At 52.4% G+C, this 18461-nt stretch overlaps 1 protein-coding gene across 1 annotated transcript; it reads right to left on the bottom strand.

The window, feature by feature from the left end:
• Nucleotides 1-10572: 10572 nt before the first annotated feature.
• On the bottom strand, nt 10573-14295 carry PROX2 (prospero homeobox 2). The gene is made up of 4 exons (XM_055813227.1): nt 12654-14295; nt 11999-12106; nt 11363-11557; nt 10573-11255 (listed from the first exon to the last, which is right to left on the bottom strand). Exons 1-4 carry the CDS (start codon nt 14211-14213, stop codon nt 11070-11072), a joined length of 2049 nt encoding a protein of 682 aa, XP_055669202.1. The 5' UTR covers nt 14214-14295; the 3' UTR covers nt 10573-11069.
• Nucleotides 14296-18461: the final 4166 nt, after the last annotated feature.

Genomic DNA, 18461 nt, shown 5'->3' with positions numbered 1-18461 from the left:
GAATCTGACGTAAGGCTGAAGGGATGGCCCTGAAGTAAACTTGAGTATAAACTTCCTCGTTTTTACTTGAAAGTCCGTCTGTTACAGTCTCATTGCAGTATATATGTTTCAGATATAGCTTGAGAATAATATTCAGATACCCTTTAAGCAATTTACTTACAAATCTCTTAGGGGGAAGACACTAACACGGTGAGTATGCTGCACTGCTACTAGTATGCTAACAGTGCGTGTCTGTACCTCCTATTTGAAGATTAACTTGGAGCAGAATAAAAATCTGACTAAAAAGCTAGATTTTCCTCAGTAAAATGAGTGGTACCACCTTCAGTGATAAATATTTCTCCATTGCCTCCTTTGTCATTGTGCCCGGCACTGGCTTGTAGAAGATATTCTCAGTCCTGTGGATTTCCATCTGTCCCTTGTCCCTAAGCTGGACTTGCCCCGTGCTGCATTGAAGGGACTATCTAGAAACGGACTGGCATGATTTATGTTTTGCTAAATGCAGAAATGCTGACCATACCATGTTGTCACTTTGCACTCTGCTTGGATAGTTGCTTGGATTCTGCATCTAAATCATAGCCTTGAATTTCAATTGAAAAGCCACAGTTGCCCAGGGGATTTTTCTCAGGCTGTCCTCCGCTCCATATTCTGCCGCGGTGGCAGCCGGCACAGTCAGGGTGTCGGAGGCGAGTTCCTCGGCAGTGTCCGTTCGAGCTGAGTGTTCTCCTAGAGGTGGGCTCTCCAGGAGTATTGTGGAATTTCTGTGTTCATTCAGACGTTTCTTCTCAGCGTCTGACCTTTTTGGTGCTGAGTTCTGTAAACAGAAACCCAAGGGTGCTGCCTTCTTGTTCATGGACAGTTGTTCACCATTCCTAGTGAAACAACTTCAGAAATATACATTTCCTTATAAATCTGTGCAACTGGCGTCAGGTCCGGGGTTGGTGATGAGGTGACTACATTTTTGCAGGAATGTGATTTGTGTGTGTTCTCTGTCTGGGTGTGTGTGTTCACAGCAGGATTGATTTCAAATGTCATGGCCTTGGAAAATACTCTTTTCTCAGCAGTTCTGTATAAGTCTTATTTAGGTGAATGCTTTAGGCTGAGACTTTGGTATATTAGTTAGTCCATTTTAGGAGATTTACCTTTCCGAGATAAAGATGTATAGCTTATCTCTTGCAGTACAAGAGATTTTCCTTTTCTAGACTATTGTGTCATTTCCTTTTATCTTAATTTGTCCTTGGCTACATGCGTTAAGATGAGGGAAATCTATTTTTAACAGTGGAAGCTACTTGTTAGCCTCAACGTACAGGAGAGACAAATAATGTACTTATCTCCTGGTGTTAATTAACCTAATTAACCTTTTTTTCTGCATTTTCTAGCGCAGGTCATAAACAAATGTGTAATGCATCTCTCATGTAGATCATAGAAAACTTAAAAGTGTGATGCTGAGATCAGTTTCATTTACGTTCAGTTCTCCAGACTGGATTAGTCCAGTCCAGCAGGGATTTAAGACCTGTATGTGACCTCCAAAGCCTTCTGCACTGCTATTTTTCAAATTTCAGTCTTTGCTGTGATTTTTTTTTTTTTTTTACTGTTATTCCCTTCTGTGCTTGTGTCAAGTTGTATAGACCTGGTGAGTAAAGAGTTCAGTATAGCTGAATGTACAGATGGAGTCTGTGTACTGTAGAAACACTGTTCACTTTCTACAATATGTACGTTGCTTTCTTTTTATTGATTTTTATATTACTGGTTTTATTGTTCCCTACCTTTGATACGCCAGCTGTGGAGAAGGAAGACCTCTGAAAATAATGACGCTAAAGTTGCCATTGAGTTTAAAGTCATTAATGTTATTAAAATATTTTACAAATGCACACCTGGTCGGCATCTTCCCTGGCAAAAAGGATATAAATTTGAAGCAAAATCAAGACTGGACAGTGTTCTAGGGAATTTTGGAAAGCATAAAAGGGTAGAAAAACATTGCAAAAAAGCAAGAATTTGAATTCAGCGTTCAGTGTTATGGTCTTTTTTTTTTTTTTTCTTTGCTGACTTTCTAACTGATAAAAGACACAGGTTTTGAAAACAGGATATTATGTGAAATTCTGCTTTTTGTGATCTCAGGGAGAAGAATGCTCAGTAGGAATTGGGCACCATTTTTTGACTTACAGTGTTACTAACTGGGATTTTTTTGTGTGTGGCTGGGGTTTTTTTGCTGGTGTTGTCACAGAGTTTGGTTTATTTCAAGAGCAGTTTTGCCTTTGGAAGCAGCAGCGTACCTCCAGCAGCGTCACTGACATGTTGCCCTTGAACCCTATGCACACAGGGATTCCGTCCTGCGCCCAGGATGCCTCTGAGCCAAGTTCTGAGCAGTTAATGTGGAGCAGATAAGCCCTGTTACCAGAGAGGGAGTGGCACAAAGATGCATGTCTTCAGTGATGCTTCTCAGAAATCACCTTATAACTTCTCATAGACTAATTAACTTTATTTTTGTCTAGGGGTTTATCCTCATGAGTCAGTGCTCTTCTATTTTGCAGATGAGCTGGGGGGGATGCTACGCCTTAATGTGGAATGGTGGATGAATCGCGTGTAATTCTGAATTGTGTGTGGTGTGCATTCACGTGCTGAGGCACACCAAGTGTCCAAAGCTGTGCTGCAGTTGTATGTATTGATAACACACACCTGTGTGCTAAGGCCTGAACCGTGCCGAACTGCGTTGTCATGGCAGGGGATTTTCCCAATGCTACAGTTCTGTTTAAATGTCTTATGGGGAAAACAGATATTGGAGAGGCGTCTGCGTAAAACCTTCCTCCCTGTTAATCTCGGTGCTCCTTTGTTTGTACCAGGATTTAGGGCTATTTATTGTATGTAGATCTTTCACATGTAGGACCTGATTTTTTTTTTTTGTAATGCCATATTTACCTTGTCATTACTCCATTAACTTTACGGAGTTCTGTTTTGCACCTGCATGATATCAGTAACATCTACAATAATTGCATTTATCTATCCTCTCCACATTCCTCTCCCCCAGCTCACTTAATTGTTGTTTTGTATGTCTGAGAATCCTTTCTCAACTTCAGCTTCCAGCGTGCGTTGTTATGTTTTGGGCGTGGGGCTCGTAACTCTATGGTTTATTTCCAGTGGAAAAAGCCACTGAATTCTTGCAAACACATAGCTGCTCAATAACAAACTGAATAAGAAAATTGAACTGGCACCAGAAGGCTTATAGGAGAAGCTTTGTGAGACGGTGAACTGAGTTTTGCCAACCGCTGAACCAGCAAGATCCTTGGATCACCGGAGCATGTTGCGGGGGCAATGCAAGGGCCGGTAGATTTTTCTGAAAAGACTTTTGGGACATTACACGCTGCTTTCAGGTGCTGTCAGTGCCTGAGGAACGCTTTCCACACTGGTTCCAGCCTCGTTTGCAGAGAGGAGCTGCTCTGCAAAGGATTGCTACTGCCACCGCTTGCCAGAGAACAACTTCTGCAGCAGGAGCAGCTGCATGGTGCTGAGGCTGGTGGCTGGCTGTGGTTGGCATGGCAGGCTAACGGTAGTGTTAAGAGACTTAAGATCTGATGGTACCTGCCAGTCTACTGACTGACTGAGGCCTTCATATTTGGTATTTGTTAAGGAAAGTATCTTGAGTTTTGACGTTAGGGTATTCCCTAAATATTCACATAAATGTTGGCCTGTGATTCATAAATCGGGGGGTGAATGGTCACAGACGGAGGTGGGGTGATCGGAGTAAATCAAGGCCGTGAGGCGATGGTGGGCTTCACTGGGAGTGCGTCGGTGCAGGCGGACTGTAGGGTGTTGGTAGGGAATAGAGTGGCTGCTGGTGTTCCTGAGCATGTAAAGGAAAGAAAATGCTGTCTTTAAGATACACAGTGCAGTTTCATGAAAGCAAGCTTATGATAACTGGAGATACAGGATTCTGGAGTGCTGCTTCAGCTGTTTGAGAGTTTGCACGACAATGATTTGTTTGGTACCAAAGAGATGCTCTGTGCCATTGCAGTCTTCCCCAGAGTAGCTGCTCAAGAAACACTGGTGCTGAGATAATTCCTTCCTGCACGAGGTGACCCCTTCTAAAATACGAAATGCAACCATCTTGAGGAGTAAGCCCAGGATCTGCGAGGATTTTGTTTCCCCTACTGGTGTAACCGTCCACACGCAGAAAGCATGGCCACCAGCATCCTGGTTACATTGCGGATATGGAAGATACTTGCATGAGCAAATCGTAAAGTATAGTGTTAACAGACATGTTTCTGGTGAAATGCTAATGTGGGTGAGTATAGTATTGTCGCTCCTTTACATTTCAATAATTCATCAAAGCTCCCTGAAATTCTCAAAACAATGTTTGGCACAAGATCAAACGCTCCTGCTGTGGTTTAGCTTGTTAGAGCCTTGGGAAGCCAGGATCGATCCTGTGCCCTGAATACAGACACCTTCACTGGCTGGACCATGACTGAGATGGTGTTTCCAGCTTTCAGATGCTGCCAGTTCCTGCAACGATTGCTCTGGTCTTTTTGATAACATCACTCATTAAAAGTTTAATCAGAAATGGAGGTGAGATCGCTTTGAAGCTCAGGGGTTAGAAATAGCTGCAGAACCAGTGGTCCGAAGTCACAGCGTGACGGAGGAAAAGGCGGTGAAGGGCTTTACCTGCGCTCTGACAGCAGCAGCGACCCCGGGTCTGCACAGGGGCTCTACCTGGCAGTTGTGTGAAGAGCCCAGTGCTGAGTAAAAAACCCCCGGTGGTCTGTGCTGGCTTGGGAATGCCATGCCGTGGGCACGGACTTCAACAAAAACCAACAAAAAACCTCTGCCGGAGCCGAGAAGTGCGGCTTTGCTGCTGCTTGGGGTGGTGCTGACGGCCGCAGCCTGGAGCATCGCTGGGCATGGATGGGTGATACCTGCTCTCTGTAATGGTTGCTCAGGAGAGGAGAGCGCTGTGGCTTTTAAGGATACAGTTTGTATAGCGTTACCTTTTTGTAGCTACTATTCCTAAAGTGTTTTATCTAAAAACAGCCTTTGTAATTGTTTTTATTTGAAGCCGGGTTGCGCTGCCAGCCACAGGGACTTGATAGGTGTGGAGCTGGGTAGGGCTGGCCTCGCCTCTCCCTGGAGCATGAATTCATGGTGTTTTCAAAAGTTATACTTATTTCTACTGTTTCTTACTCATAGACCTGGAAATCAGAAATGGATTATTAATTGAATATTCTGTGCTCTCTGAGAACCAAATGAGGACGAGTTTTATATAGAGATGTATAGATGCATATATACACATATATGTTGTCAGGTATTTCACTTAGTTTTTTAAAATAATACAAAAGTATTTTTTTATCATTTCTGTTTTTTATGTAAAGCTATGGATGACATATATACGTGCTTTGGGAAATCCAGTAAAATATTTTCTTTGAAGTTTCAGGTTTTTTCCTCTATCTTGTGTTTTTCGTACCCCCAGCTTTTCACTTCACCACCTGCTTTAAGCTGCTTGTTTTCCGTGATTGCATTAAGAAAAGATTGATCCTGTTGGGTGCATGCTGGCACTTTTAATAATGATCCTTGTTAATCTAGTAGAACAACTAGCGAGAAAACAATAAAAGCCTGAGCAATAAACGCCAGCAGGGAAGCTGCCGTGCTGGGCTCGTGCCAGTTGGATTTAATGCTGTGTCATTAAGAGTTGCTTGGTAGGTAATGGGAAATAGTCACAGAAAGTGTCTGTCAAGTGCCCGTTTTATTGGAATAGAAAAACCCAGAATGGTGTTTGATCCTAATTCACAAGACGAAAATTACCCTATGAGCTTTTAATCAAAAGCCTAGTGCTAAGAACGGGATTACGGAATCTGGGAAGCCTGTAAGAAATACTGCAGATGCTGATGGTAGGTGTGATTGCTTACTGTAAATATGCTGAAAGTCAGCCAAAAGGGAAAGTGCTCAAATTTTAGGTCTTCGTAATGTTTGTATGTTGCTAAAAAAAAAAAAAAAAAAAAAAGCCAATCGTGGCATGAGACTTGATGATAATGAGAGTTTACCTGCCACTTGTCAGCCTGTCCAGTTAGCTTGGAAGGAATGAGTATGGACTGTATTGTCACACATGTTGAATGTTGACCCAAATCTGCTTTTCCTTGAGACCCACGGCACAGCTCTTGCTAGCTTTACTTGAGTAGCCATTCTCAAGCATTCTAGGTGAGGCCTGCTTTTAAAAACGGATTTACTAGTTTGGTATTTCTCTGTGCATGGACAGATGTGCTTGTTCTCTGGCAGCCTGCCCCCCAGCTTCCCCACCCCAGCTGCCTCCCCTCCAAGACGAGCGTTACCCCCAGCCGACCTGCTGGGCCTGTGCTCAGCATTCAGCAGAGGCTGTCTGTCCTCTCCTCGCTCCTTTGTGCACCCTTGCCGAGAGTAAATATCCCCCTCAAAAGCCCCTGGGCTACAGGACTGCCCCCATATCGCTGTGCTGGCCAGTGCTGCCTGGTTGGGGCACAGCTCCCAGCAAGAAATCTCCCTTTTCCACCCTGTGTGTCCCTGCGCCCAGGGTTTAGTGCTTGCACCTGAGCTGCTGCAGGCAGGCTGGCAAGCCGGGGCGCCCCAGAAGGCAGAGTGCAGCCCTCTCTGTATGGCTGCATTGCCACCATCTCATCAAAATGGTATTTTTATTGCATAAGTGGAGAGCAGCTCAGCTAGCTGCTGCTGGAAGCAGCTTGCACAGTCCCGCTGCCCAGCTCCCATCCCCTGGTCCATGGCTCCGTGCCAGTGTGATATTTCACGGTGTGCAAAAAAAAAAACAAAAAAAAAAAACAAAAAAAACCCCTTTTGCTGCCAGCTGGAGATACCAGTCTGTCCTGGGGGACCCCACAGGGTGTTTCATCCTTGAGACTGTCTCCACAGTCTCTCTGTGCATAGCTTCTTCTCCTGGCGTGGCCCTGGGTCTGCAGCATAGGGCAGCTCAACACACCAGGTGCAGAGGAAAGGGTGTCTTCTCCAGCTGAAAAGTGATGTCAGATCTCGCAGATGTGGTATTTGTACTGTAACCTGGATTAATCCATCCTTCCAAGGCATGTAATGGGACAGCAAATGCTGCTGAGGCTTTGTGAGCACAGGACACTGGCTCACCAGGGTACGCTAACCTGCAGAGAGCTGCCCTGATGCCAAATACTCATCTGAGCTGCGTATATGAGGGAAGGTGCCTTCCAAGAACATCTGCTTGAGCTGGGAGCCTCTAGGGCTGGTTCAGTCCCTGCAGACAGGTCCAAGTCATTAGGAGTCAAGAAAAACTAGAGATATTTTATCATTTGTCAGAGTTTCCCCCCCAAGCTATTTTGGCACACTGGATGCACATTCACTAAGAACTTCAAGCTCTAATTAGCTGTACTTGAGTAATAAGGGTTCTTATGCTAAGTAATAACATAGATGAGTATGGAAGTGCTCTCAGAACCTCAGCAACTTAGTCAGTGGGGTCACATCTCCCTCTTTTGGCTGCTGCGAGATGCCAGCAGTCTGGAGGCAGGGAACAGCAATATGTAGTGCTTAGCAGTCGTTGCTGCTGTTTAGCTGTATCGATGGGGTGCGTTGCTTTGGATGGGTTATGAATGTAACTGGAAATGCAAAAGGATAGCCCCAAGGAATTGGTCCCAGAGGAGACAGGTGCAGGTGGCTGTGGGCTTTTTGCGTATGCCACAGAAATTTGGATAGAGGGAAGGAAATGCTTTTTGGGTTTGGGTTTTTTTTTTAAGATGAAATTGAGTCAGCAGTAGGTGCATGTGCTACTCACATTGCTTTCTTGGGTAATTAGTGGGAAATGGTTAAGCAAGAGCCCACCCAAGCCCGAGGGTCATGACAGCAGTCACAGCCTGGGCATCGGCTCTCAATCTCCCCTGTTAGATTTTGTTTGAAAACTAGCTGCTGTACCTTGGGCACTGCTAGAATGTAACTGAAATTACAGGTGTACCCTGCGTGGCACAACCAGTAAAACGCTAATTTCTTAATTCATAGTTTCCCTTAGGCTTCGGGCTCCATTGCCCCTAGAGCAACGCCAGCTCTCCCTGTGTCCCAGCAGGTGTGCTGCCTTCTCTATGTTGGTGCTCCTGCGACCTCGCTGCAGGGAAGGTGGTGCGAGTCCCCCCTTCCTTCTGTGCCAGCCATCTGCTGCTTTCCAAGGCTCTCGCAGGAGCGCAGGGCTGTGATTCAGCTCGCCCCACTTCAGTGCCGCACACCAGAGCTGTGCCCACCCAGGTGCAGCCTCCCTAGCCACGGGCAGCCGAGCATCCCCGAAGGAGGCAGCTGCACCCCAGGCTCCCCAGAAAAAGAGCCTGGCTTGCAGGGGGAGCACGAAGTGAGCAAAAGGTGGGTATACGCTCCCTCTGCATCCTTGACAGCTCTGTGTTCTCGGTCACACTTGGCTGAAGGTGGACAGGGGTTGAAAAGTTGCTGGGGAAGGTGCCAGCCAGACAAGCACCCTGTGGTCCTGCATCCTTCACAGAGTCCCTCTAGTCCTGCTTTTTTTTCCTGTTCCTGTTGGATGGGAATTCTGCCTGGGAATTCAACCTGTGGATACAAGTGGCAAGGCCTCATCACTGGCAAAGGATAACTGAAGTGAGATGCTGTTTGTTGTGGTCACGCTTTCATGCATTTCACGTTGTGGTCCACGTTTCATAAAAGCCAGTGTAAACCAGCTCTGTAGCTCCTGCTCCTTTGCAGTTACATGGCAAACGCTGGAGCACAGATATTGCTCTGAACACTGGGTCCCATCCCGTTCAACATCTTCATTAATGGCTGGGTTGTGGAGTCTCCCTCCTGGGAGACACTCAAAAACCATCTGGACATGGTCTTGGGCAACTGTTTGAACATGGGATTGGACCTGCAGAGGTCCCTGCCACCCTCAGCCACTCTGTGACTCTGTGACTTGTGGTCACAGGTTTGGCCTTGCCCTAAGCCCCCCACCTGCTGCTTTACTGACATTATAAACACACGTTATCAGAGGAAGCAAGAAACTGCTTCCCCCAGGGACTCGGCGTAAAAGCTTTATTTCAGCAGGACGTCTTCAGTAAACCTGTACCTTGGGTACCCTCACTGTTTAGCTATGGCCTAAAGAATTTACTGATTCCCTGGGCCAGGCCATCGTTTCCTTTCCCAGCAGCACAGGTTTTGCCTACCCGGCGTGTTACTTCAGCTCTGAGGTGGTTATTGCCTGCAGGAGCGGCAATAACCTGTCCATGATGCCACCAACTGTGCTTCCCCGATGCTGTACGTTTGAGTCCAGCACCTGTAAGCTTTGGGATATGGCTCTGTCTGCCTCCAGCCCCTGCTTCCTGATCCCCCCAAGTTCCACTTCGGCTCAGACTGACCCCAAGGCATTGGGGTGCAGTTGTGTGTTTAAACGAGCACATCAGTTAGTGGGGGCCGCTCAGCCCTGCAGGGATGCTGGCAGGAGGAATAAACCCTTTTGCTGGAGTGTCATTCTTTTCCCAACGAAAAGGCCAGAAATTCCCAGGGTAACGCTTTAGAGCAGAAGTTATCAAGTAGTCTCTAGGGATGTAAAGGGGTAACAAACTGCATTTATTTAAAACCAGATTGAGTAAATTTGGTGTTGGGGTTGCAAAATATACAAACCTCAAGAAATGAGCATACAAACAGAAGCAGGAAATCTGGCTAGCGGCACTTGGGATGGGGGAACTGCTGTAAAATTGCCCCTATTTTGGAGACCCCATCCTGCCCTGATGTTACCACGTGCTTCCTTACCCCTGCAGACGCACCCTGTGCACTCGTCTGACGCTGGAGCTGCGATTTCCCTCTCCCGTGTCACTCACTGGGCTCTAGTACCCAGCCGGCACCTCGCAGCACATCCAGCATCTTGGCCTCCTCCCAATCCTCTTCTCTCTCAGTGTTTTGCACAGGGACGTCATTGTTCATCCACAGCTATGCATCGCTGCCCTCCCAGAGGCCCCTTGCCGTGCCTCTCCCAGAACCTCCCTCCTCCTCACAGCTTTTTCCCTCCCCACCACCTCTGCCAGGACGGCAGCACTCTTAACACGCAACACTTCGCCACGGTCCATCAGGTGGAAAAGCAGCCACTGAGTCTTGGTCACAGGGAGAAGAAACCTCCTTGCATTTACACCCCTACGCCAATGGGGCTGCAGACCTCAGGGCCCAGCTCCTCACCAGCTTGTGCTAAAACTCACTGGGACTGTCAGGTCCCAGATAATTTGCTCCTCTTTCACCACGGGCAGGTTGCAGCAATGTTTGGGGCAGCTTTGCCCACAGAAGCACAGCATACAGGGACATAGGTCGGTGTTCATCGTGCTGCCCTCCTCCCCGGCGCTGGGCTGATGGGGGCTGGCTGGGGAGGGCGAGGGGTGCCGGCTGCATGCCCTGCTCCCCCCCAGCCCCGCGGGTAACGCTGCTGCTGGACGGTGGCTCCGGGGCTGCTTCCAGTGGCACACGCTCACCGGCTTGGCCACAGCATGCAGCTGCACGCGGGGGGGGGGGGGGGGGGGGGGGGAGTGTTGGTCATGCTGGCTACAACAAACACTGGTTTTACATCTCCCAGACAGGGTCAACTATCCCCTCGGGGTGCTTGAAACGCTGGAATTCACCAGCTGTTTTCTTTGGACACGGGCTTGTTGTATCTGGACAGAAACCGAGGCGTGCTGTTGGACTGGGCACATCCACTAGTTTGCTGCGCCAAGAAAACTTTGCCCACTGCTAGGACCTCTGCCTGCTTTATAAACAGAAAGCCTGTTTGCCCTGAGCTGTGGCCCTTTGGAGAAGGAAGGTGGCTCACCCAGGGTCATGGGGAGAGCTGGGGCAAGGCGATTTCCCAGGCTCCAACCTGATGGCTTCATCTCTGTCCCTCCCCCGCAAGGGTCCCCACCAAGACCCCACCATCTTTGAGCAGAGGAATAAAACACACACACCATAAAGTCCCAGCACCTGAGGGATGTGATAGACCTCACCCAAGGAGCTGTCTTATAGGCCAGAGAGAAAATACTCAGGATAATGGATGCTGTACAGAGTGCCCATGGGGTGCGTAGCACATGGTGGCTGCACACAGGACTCAGGGCTGCTTTCACAGAGTCTCAGCTGCGGAGCAGTTCCTGGGAGCAGTCAGCAGCTTTGAACCCTTCTGGGATGTCACTGTCCAGTTTGGAAATGATTTTGTAAATAGGTTTCTTCCAGGAGGGGTCGGCATCCTTGCCCGCCCTGACAGCGCTGAAGAACTCCTGCAGTGTGAGGCTGGCCACCTCCAGGAACCGCCCGGGCACCTGCAGTGAGACAGGCATCACCCACGGCACCACCAGGTCCCCAGCTCCCCCTCACCCTCGAAACCCCACTGCCCCACCACCCTTGCCCCCCAGCTCCCCCTCCTCACCTCAAAGTCATTCCCCTTGTTATAGTGCATGTTGAGGGCGCGGAAAAGCTCTGAGTCCCGGGAGACCCGGAGGGTGCCAGCATCCATGACGCCCTCCAGCAGGGCCTGCCGGGCAAACTTCTCCACCTGGATGTAGTAAAACTCACGGAAGTTGCTGAACCACTTGATGAGCTGGGAGGTGATGCAGCGGCTGAACTGCCGAGGGGGAGAGCCAGAGGGCAGGTGTCATGCCAGCTTGGAGCCTCTGCAAGCCCAGCCGCGCACCCAGCCCTGCCCCAGGGCTGCAAAAATGCCAGCCAGGACCACGACAACGTGGGGGAGTCTGTGGCACCTCTCACCGCTGAGACTCAGATCCCAACCACCTCGCGGTGGGGAGGCACGTTTGTGATGCGCTTTAATCCCAAATGCACCTTGATTGCACAAAGCAAAGATCTGGCAGCCCAGGTCTGCCACAGCCCTAAGCACCCACTCCAAGGCAGCCCATGCTGAAGCAGGTGCCATCCCCCTGCTCCTGCCAGCGAGGTGGAGGGCACACCAACGCATCCCCTTCCCCGTGGTTCCCTGGCGGGGAAGGTGCTGGGTGCCATGCCGCACGGGAGTCCTGCCTGGCAGCAGCACCAGGCGCTGCCGTTTTACCTGCACATCGAGGAAGTAGGTCTTCAGGAGAGTGGAGCTGGGGTAGCGGGTGAAGAAAAACATCAGCTTGGCCTTCTTCAGGTGTCCGGGTGTCAGTGCCTCCTGCATCTGCCTCGGGGTCAAGGAAAGCCTGCACGCAGCAGCCCCACCGGCTCAGCACGTCCCTGAGCACACGTGCCTGGTGCCCACAGGAAGCCCCCACCACGGCCTGGCAGGAAGGTGTAGGGGGTTCAGCCCTGGCTGGGCAGCCACTGGCTTTTCCCTTTGGCATCCCCAGGGAAGCTGCTGCTCCCCACAGCGCTTCCCAGGCCGGTGGGAACAGAGATTTCCATGAGGCACTTGTTCCTGGCATAGGGTGCTGGGACTGCCGGGATGGCCTAAGAGCAGGCTTGGGAGCTCCCAACTTTCACCCCCAGCTACACTATAGCATCTAACCAACCCTGAGGAGCAGCAATGGCCCTCCACAGCTCAGGACACCTCTCCTGCTCACCCCTTAGTAGCTCTCTGTGCAGCAGCAGGGACCCTGGCCCTGGGGAGACCAGCAGGGGCTGTGCCGCGCTGTGGCTCCAGAGGACAAGGGGAACACACCGAAGCCCAGGGACATCTTTACCTCCAGCCAAGCCCAGGGACCTCTCCAGCTGCCCCCAAAGGATATATGGGTGGAGGTGAAGGGTGCCCCATCCATCACAACCTGCAGCTCCCCGCGGCCATCGCTGCCAGCCGGCAGCAGCGCCAGGCTCTCCATGTCAGCAGGGCTCAAGGGCAAGGGATGCTGCTGCTGCTGTCTCACAACCGACGACCTCAGTTTGACGGTTCCCCAGTGCAAGTCGAGGGGCTCCAGAGGACCCCTCTCTGGAGCAGAGGGGCTCCCATAAGAGCTGCTGCCCCAGAGGCTGCGCTGGCCATAGCCCAGCAGCTGGCTCAGCAGCTGGCTGTCCTGGACAGGGGCAGCTGAGCCCAGTGAATAACCCATGCTGGGTATCTGAGAGGGTTTTCTGGCCCCCTTTGAACTGAGAGAGCCAGCATGAGAGCCTGGGCTCTTCCCTGAAGCTCCTGATAGGGCCTCAGCCCGGGGTGAGCTCAGCAAGCCTGGTGTGTTCACAGGAGATGGCTTAGCAAGTGGCTTTCTGCATTTCCCACCAGGAAAAGACTCTCTCTTGGCATCTGGCTCTGGCACCGGGAGGCTGCGATGCTGCTGCAGAAGGTGACTGGCTGTCTTCGGCCAGATGGTCTTCAGGACAGAGTCCACCACCTGGGACATCACCCCAGCCAGCTCGTGCTTCAGCGCCTGCGAGAGGACCCTCACTGCCAAGGGCAGGCCACCTGTGTCACCTCTGTCCTTGTCCTCCTCTGGCCCATGCATGTCGAGGACGCTCCTCCAGAGAGGCACTTCATGTGAGTCACTGGTGGCAGTGGCACTGTCCTTGTCCTGTCTGTCTCCAGGCTTTCCAGGCAGTGGATGCACTTTCTCAGCACCTTCCTGGGATTGGGCATTGTCCCCAGAATCACAGACCTGGGAGAACTTCTCCTGAAGCTGCTTCAGCTGCTGCTCTAAATAGCAAAGCTGCTCCTTCAGCTGCTGGCAGTCCTCGGCATGGAGGCTGCCTCCCGCAGGGACCACTCGCCCAGCCACCCCTGCACCCTGCTGGGGCACCCTCGGCTTCCTCTTGCTCTCCCGGGGCACCTCGCCACCCCTCTCCCTCTGATGCCCAAAAGCTGCCTCCAGGCTGGTGTCAAATGCCTGAGGGGTTGGTGGGAGGCTCATGCCTTGGATGATGCTCTCCACCCTGGCCCGCTTGGCTCGGAGGTGCTGGTCAGAGAGCTGGTCCCGTAGGTGCTGGTCGGAGAGCTGGTCCCTGTCACCAGCACAGGGCACGGGAGCCAGGGTCCTGGGGAATGCCAGGGCTTGTGCTCCTTCTCCAGCAGATGCACCACACTCGTGGTCCTGCGGCAGGGCCACTGCCTGAGAGGAAGGGAAAAGGATGGTGGGATCCAGGCTCCTGCCAGCCGCTGGGTGGCTGAGGAGCTGTGAGATCAGGGTTGCACTGGGGGAAGGCAAGAGAGAGTCGGTCTGGAAACAGGGCTCTGACTTCAGCCGCTGGCCGTGTCCTGAAGCAGCACGGTCTCTGTCCTGCTCAGAGCCAGTCCTGCCATCCATCATCTCTCCTTCCTGCCTCGACACCGGAGAGCTGACCCTCAGCTGGTTGGGGATCATTTCCAGTGACAGACTGGCAGGCTTCCTGCGTGTCTGATGTTTCAGACTGCTAGCGGTGTGGAGCTAGAGAAAGAGCAAGAAACATCAGTGGGCAGGACCTCATACAGCAGCTTTCCATGCACACGGCCAGAGATTTTTCCTTCCACATTTGCAGGGCATCCCTGCTCCTCTGCAAAACCTACTGCACCAGGGAATGACCCAGGCAGGAACCTCCAGCCACTGCAAAACCTGTGAGCAGGTTGTCGGCTGTCACACAACAGCAGCAACGCTCTGGACACTGTCACAGCTCCCACCTGCCAACCCGGCATTCATTATGCCCAGGCTACATTTAACATGTTGAGCCCTTAGATGTGCCCAGCAGCCCATTTTGGGATGTGCCCAGAGCATTTGGGAAAACTCCCCCTGGGGCTCTGGACTCAGAGTGGTGAGCACCAGACAGAGTCCCCTGCCACACATGCCTGGGCAAAGGTGGTTTTGGGTGCTCCTGGGTGCTGGCAGAGCAGAAGGACATCCCTACTGAAGGCACTCACGGCACACAGCAGCTCAGCCAGGGCACGGCTGCTGTCTGCTTCTGCCAGCATCCAGCAGCCCAGAGGGCACAGTGATGGGCGGCAGCACTGCAGGGCCAGGGTTGCACAAACAGGCTGGTGGAAAGGGACATAGCGAGGGTGAAAGTGTGATGTGAACTGCTGCGAGCAGGGCACAGGGGGATGTTCAGGCTAACACAGCACGGGGCTCCTAAGCACTTGGCAAAACACTGAATGAAAGGGATGGGGATTACCCGGGAAGAGAAAAACTACTGACCCAGCAGCCCCAGGCTTAAAATTGTTACGCTGACTCCAGGCAAGGGTCCACCCCCTCCTCTCGTTTGCTCGCTCAGACAGCTTTGAAAAAGTAGGTGCAAAAGCTCGTATTCTGGGCAATTACAAAGTAACCACCCCTGTGGGATGCTTCTTCCTCATCCACATTAATTAGCAGTGGGTTTGCATCCCTGAAGTAGGACAGTTTGTGTCTCTTCCAGACACCTTTAAAGTGTCTGAGATTCTTTTGCTATACCCAGAAATAGCTGATCATTTTCATATCCATCAGTCTCCTGTCCCCGTGATTATCTGCTCCACGGCGAGTCCCCCAGGCTAATGAACAGTGTAGAAAATGAGTTTCTTCTCACTGCTTTATAAGCAGGGTGCCTTTCTTTGAACAGCCCTGTATTCCAGGCGGGTATCTGGGAGAGCTCTACCTTTTGTAGAGCTCTAGTCTTGACAAACCCAAGTATTTTCTGGGTTGTCCAACACTACTTGTTGCTCTCCCTTGTTGTCTCCCCACCACTCCCAACTAGTAGACTTTCCTTTTCCTAACAGTCTGCCATGGGGGCATTCAAACTGCTTGGCTTACTGATGGCCAGCGCCAGGCCGGGGTGCCAGCAGCTCATGGCATCACCTGGTGCAACAGGCTTCACCATGCCCGCAGCCGCCTCCCAGCCTGCCGGCCACTTCCAACAAAGCCACACAACAAATGCAATGCGGTTGCAGGTTTCATCCACCCTCAAGCCTTTCTGAGTGGTGTGGGCATGAGACAGCCGGTCCTGCTACCTCGCTTGGTTAATTACAGAAATGCCTTCTTTTGGCCCTTGGTCACAATTTCTCACCTCCCCTGAGCTCAACTGCAAGGTCAGGGAGCTCACCCAGCCCCTCCGCTGAGGCATCCCGGAAAGCCGGGGTGATACACCCCTTGCCCACACATCGCCTCAGAGCTGGCCAGAAGCTCTCAGCTTGCCTAAGGCTTCCAGCATCTTTCTGCCGGAGATCTGGAAGGTGGGAGCGGAGCCTGTGGTCTCAGGCCATGGCAGCCCAACGTGGGTGCCCTCCGCTCCCCACCGCAGCCTCGCCAGCGCCGGCAGCTGCTGCCCCCAGCCAACTGCCCCCGCTGGCACAGCAGACGGTGCCTCGGTTCCCTTCCCACCAGCCGTCACCGTAGCACCTTCCAAAGCACTACAAAGCAGCCGAGGCTCCTCTTACCTGAAGAAAAAGACCAAGTAACGAGACGCAGATGCTCAGAAGGGAGCGCGTCCTCCCCCGCGGCAGCTACCCCAGGGGGGCTCCTGGGCAGGACAGCCGCCTGTCGCCCCCCGGCACCGCGGACCCCCCTCTCCGAGCCTTCCCCGGCCGCTGCACCCCCTGCCCAGAGCAGGGGACCCCCGGGCCGAGCCTGGCCCCGCTCACCGGCGCTCCGCGGGCGGAGGCGGCCGGGAGCAGCGTGCGGGGCCGGGGGCGCGGCGGCGCCTCCTCCCGCCGCGCTCGGTCATTTAAAGCGGGAGCGGGGAGGCGGGAGGTGGCCAACCGGCTGGGAACGGCTCCTGAATATGCAGATGGTGCCCGGGAGGTCAGGGCCAGCCCGGGGGCCGGGCAGCCCCCTGCTGCTAATAGACCCCGGCTCGGGCGGGGAAGGGGGCGAGCTGCAGGCTGCCCGGGTGGGCAGAGGGCCGTTCCCCCCGCCAGAATTCCATCTGGAAACCCCCAGCCAGCGTTCGGGATGCTGAACTGTTGGTGGGATGATGCAAATCCACGCGGTTAGAGGCCAAGCGGTGCCCCAGGCAAGTGAAGAGCCGCCCAGGGGTTCCCGGTGCTGCCCAGCTTCCAGGGAAAGCGCCCAGGCACTTGCAGCATCCCTGCCACGGTGGGACAGAGGCATTTCGGCTGGCCTAGAGGTCTGCGGTGGAGGATATGGCCAGGAAAGGGAACAAGACAGGAAAAGCAGCAACACCAAGTCCCTTGCTTACAACAGGGTGTTTTAGAGACACTGCCGGAGCTGTGCTCTGAGCTGAGCGCAGCCGGTCCCCGGCCCCAGGACAAACCCACCTGCCCCAGGGGCACGCAGGGTTGTGAGAAGCTTTGTGTAGAAGCCATGGGACAGGTGGACAAAGCCTACGTACGCGTGCCGCTCCTGGGGCTTAGCCTCCTTTGCCTCCATATACTTCCTTGAACGTGGTGATGTTTGGTGTATTCATTTGGTACAGGAGGCTGTGGTTAAAAGCAGTTGGCATCAAGTGGTCTTACTCAAAGATATCAGCCCTCAGACAACAGATCGCAGAGAAATCCCTGGCAGAGAGGTCTTTCGGGCTCACTTGCCTTTTATTAAAGCAGTCAGTTCAACCTCAAAGCCACAGAGACTATCCCCTGTTGAATTTTATCCAACCTCTTACATTGAAAATGATCCCAAGGATGTTCATTGAAAATTTATATGAGGAGACTATTTTGAAGGTTGCAGTTTACCATTCATATATTATTAAGCAATGGCTAAATTGAGGACACGTGCATAACCTAAACTTGGCCTCTTTGAGAGCTGTCTGGCTGCCAGACAGCCTTTTATGACTATCCCAAGCTAATTCTCATATTCTGCAAATGGGTTCCTTGAGTTTTCTTCCACCAGCGGTCCCCCACCTGGAAGCAGGCAGAAAACAGAAGCTAGCTGGGGGATTTTCAAATGTTTTCAATATACAGATGGCATTCGAGGAACGGGGCTTACTTGTGGACTCGTGCATGTTTGTCATGGTGAGAGGGCCTCCTTGCCCATTTCCAGCCATGCAACATCCCACTGGCTAATGCCAGTGACCGTGTCATCCTACCTGAGGCCGACCCCATGATTTTGTCAAGGCGAGAAGGAAAACCACTGGTACAGCTGTCCTGCAGCAATCCAGTGTTGGTTCAATAAAGCGTCATGAAACGGCACCCGCTGGTTACCGGGTGTCCATTCACATACCAGGAACTGTAGGTAACATAACTTACAGGTAACATAACTTGTAATGTGAAAGCCCCTGTGTCCGCTTGTGCTGGGGCCAGTACAGCACGTGGACAGGCAGGGCTGCACAAAGGTAGGGTCAACCAGGACACAAGGCGTGACTGAACCATCTGCCTGCCACGGGGTCCCATGCGGGGCTGTGGCAGACATCTCAGGTTCAAAGGAGGCTACCACAGCCTATCTGCAGCCTTGCCCTGCCCCACAGCCCCTGCCTTAGGCCTGTCCTCACCCCACAGCCCCGTCCCCAGCCTGCCCTTGCCCCACAGCCCCTGCCTTAGGCCTATCCCTGCCCCACAGCCTTGTCACCAGCCTGCCCCCGCCCCACAGCCCCTGCCTTAGGCCTATCCCTGCCCCACAGCCTTGTCACCAGCCTGCCCCCGCCCCACAGCCCCTGCCTTAGGCCTATCCTCACCCCACAGCCCCGTCCCCAGCCTGTCCCTGCCCCACCGCCCT

The sequence above is a fragment of the Falco peregrinus genome, chromosome 1 (assembly GCF_023634155.1).
Source record: "Falco peregrinus isolate bFalPer1 chromosome 1, bFalPer1.pri, whole genome shotgun sequence".
Classification (NCBI taxonomy): domain Eukaryota; kingdom Metazoa; phylum Chordata; class Aves; order Falconiformes; family Falconidae; genus Falco; species Falco peregrinus.
Note: the sequence above shows the minus strand (reverse complement) of the source record. Positions and strands in the feature narration are given on the sequence as shown.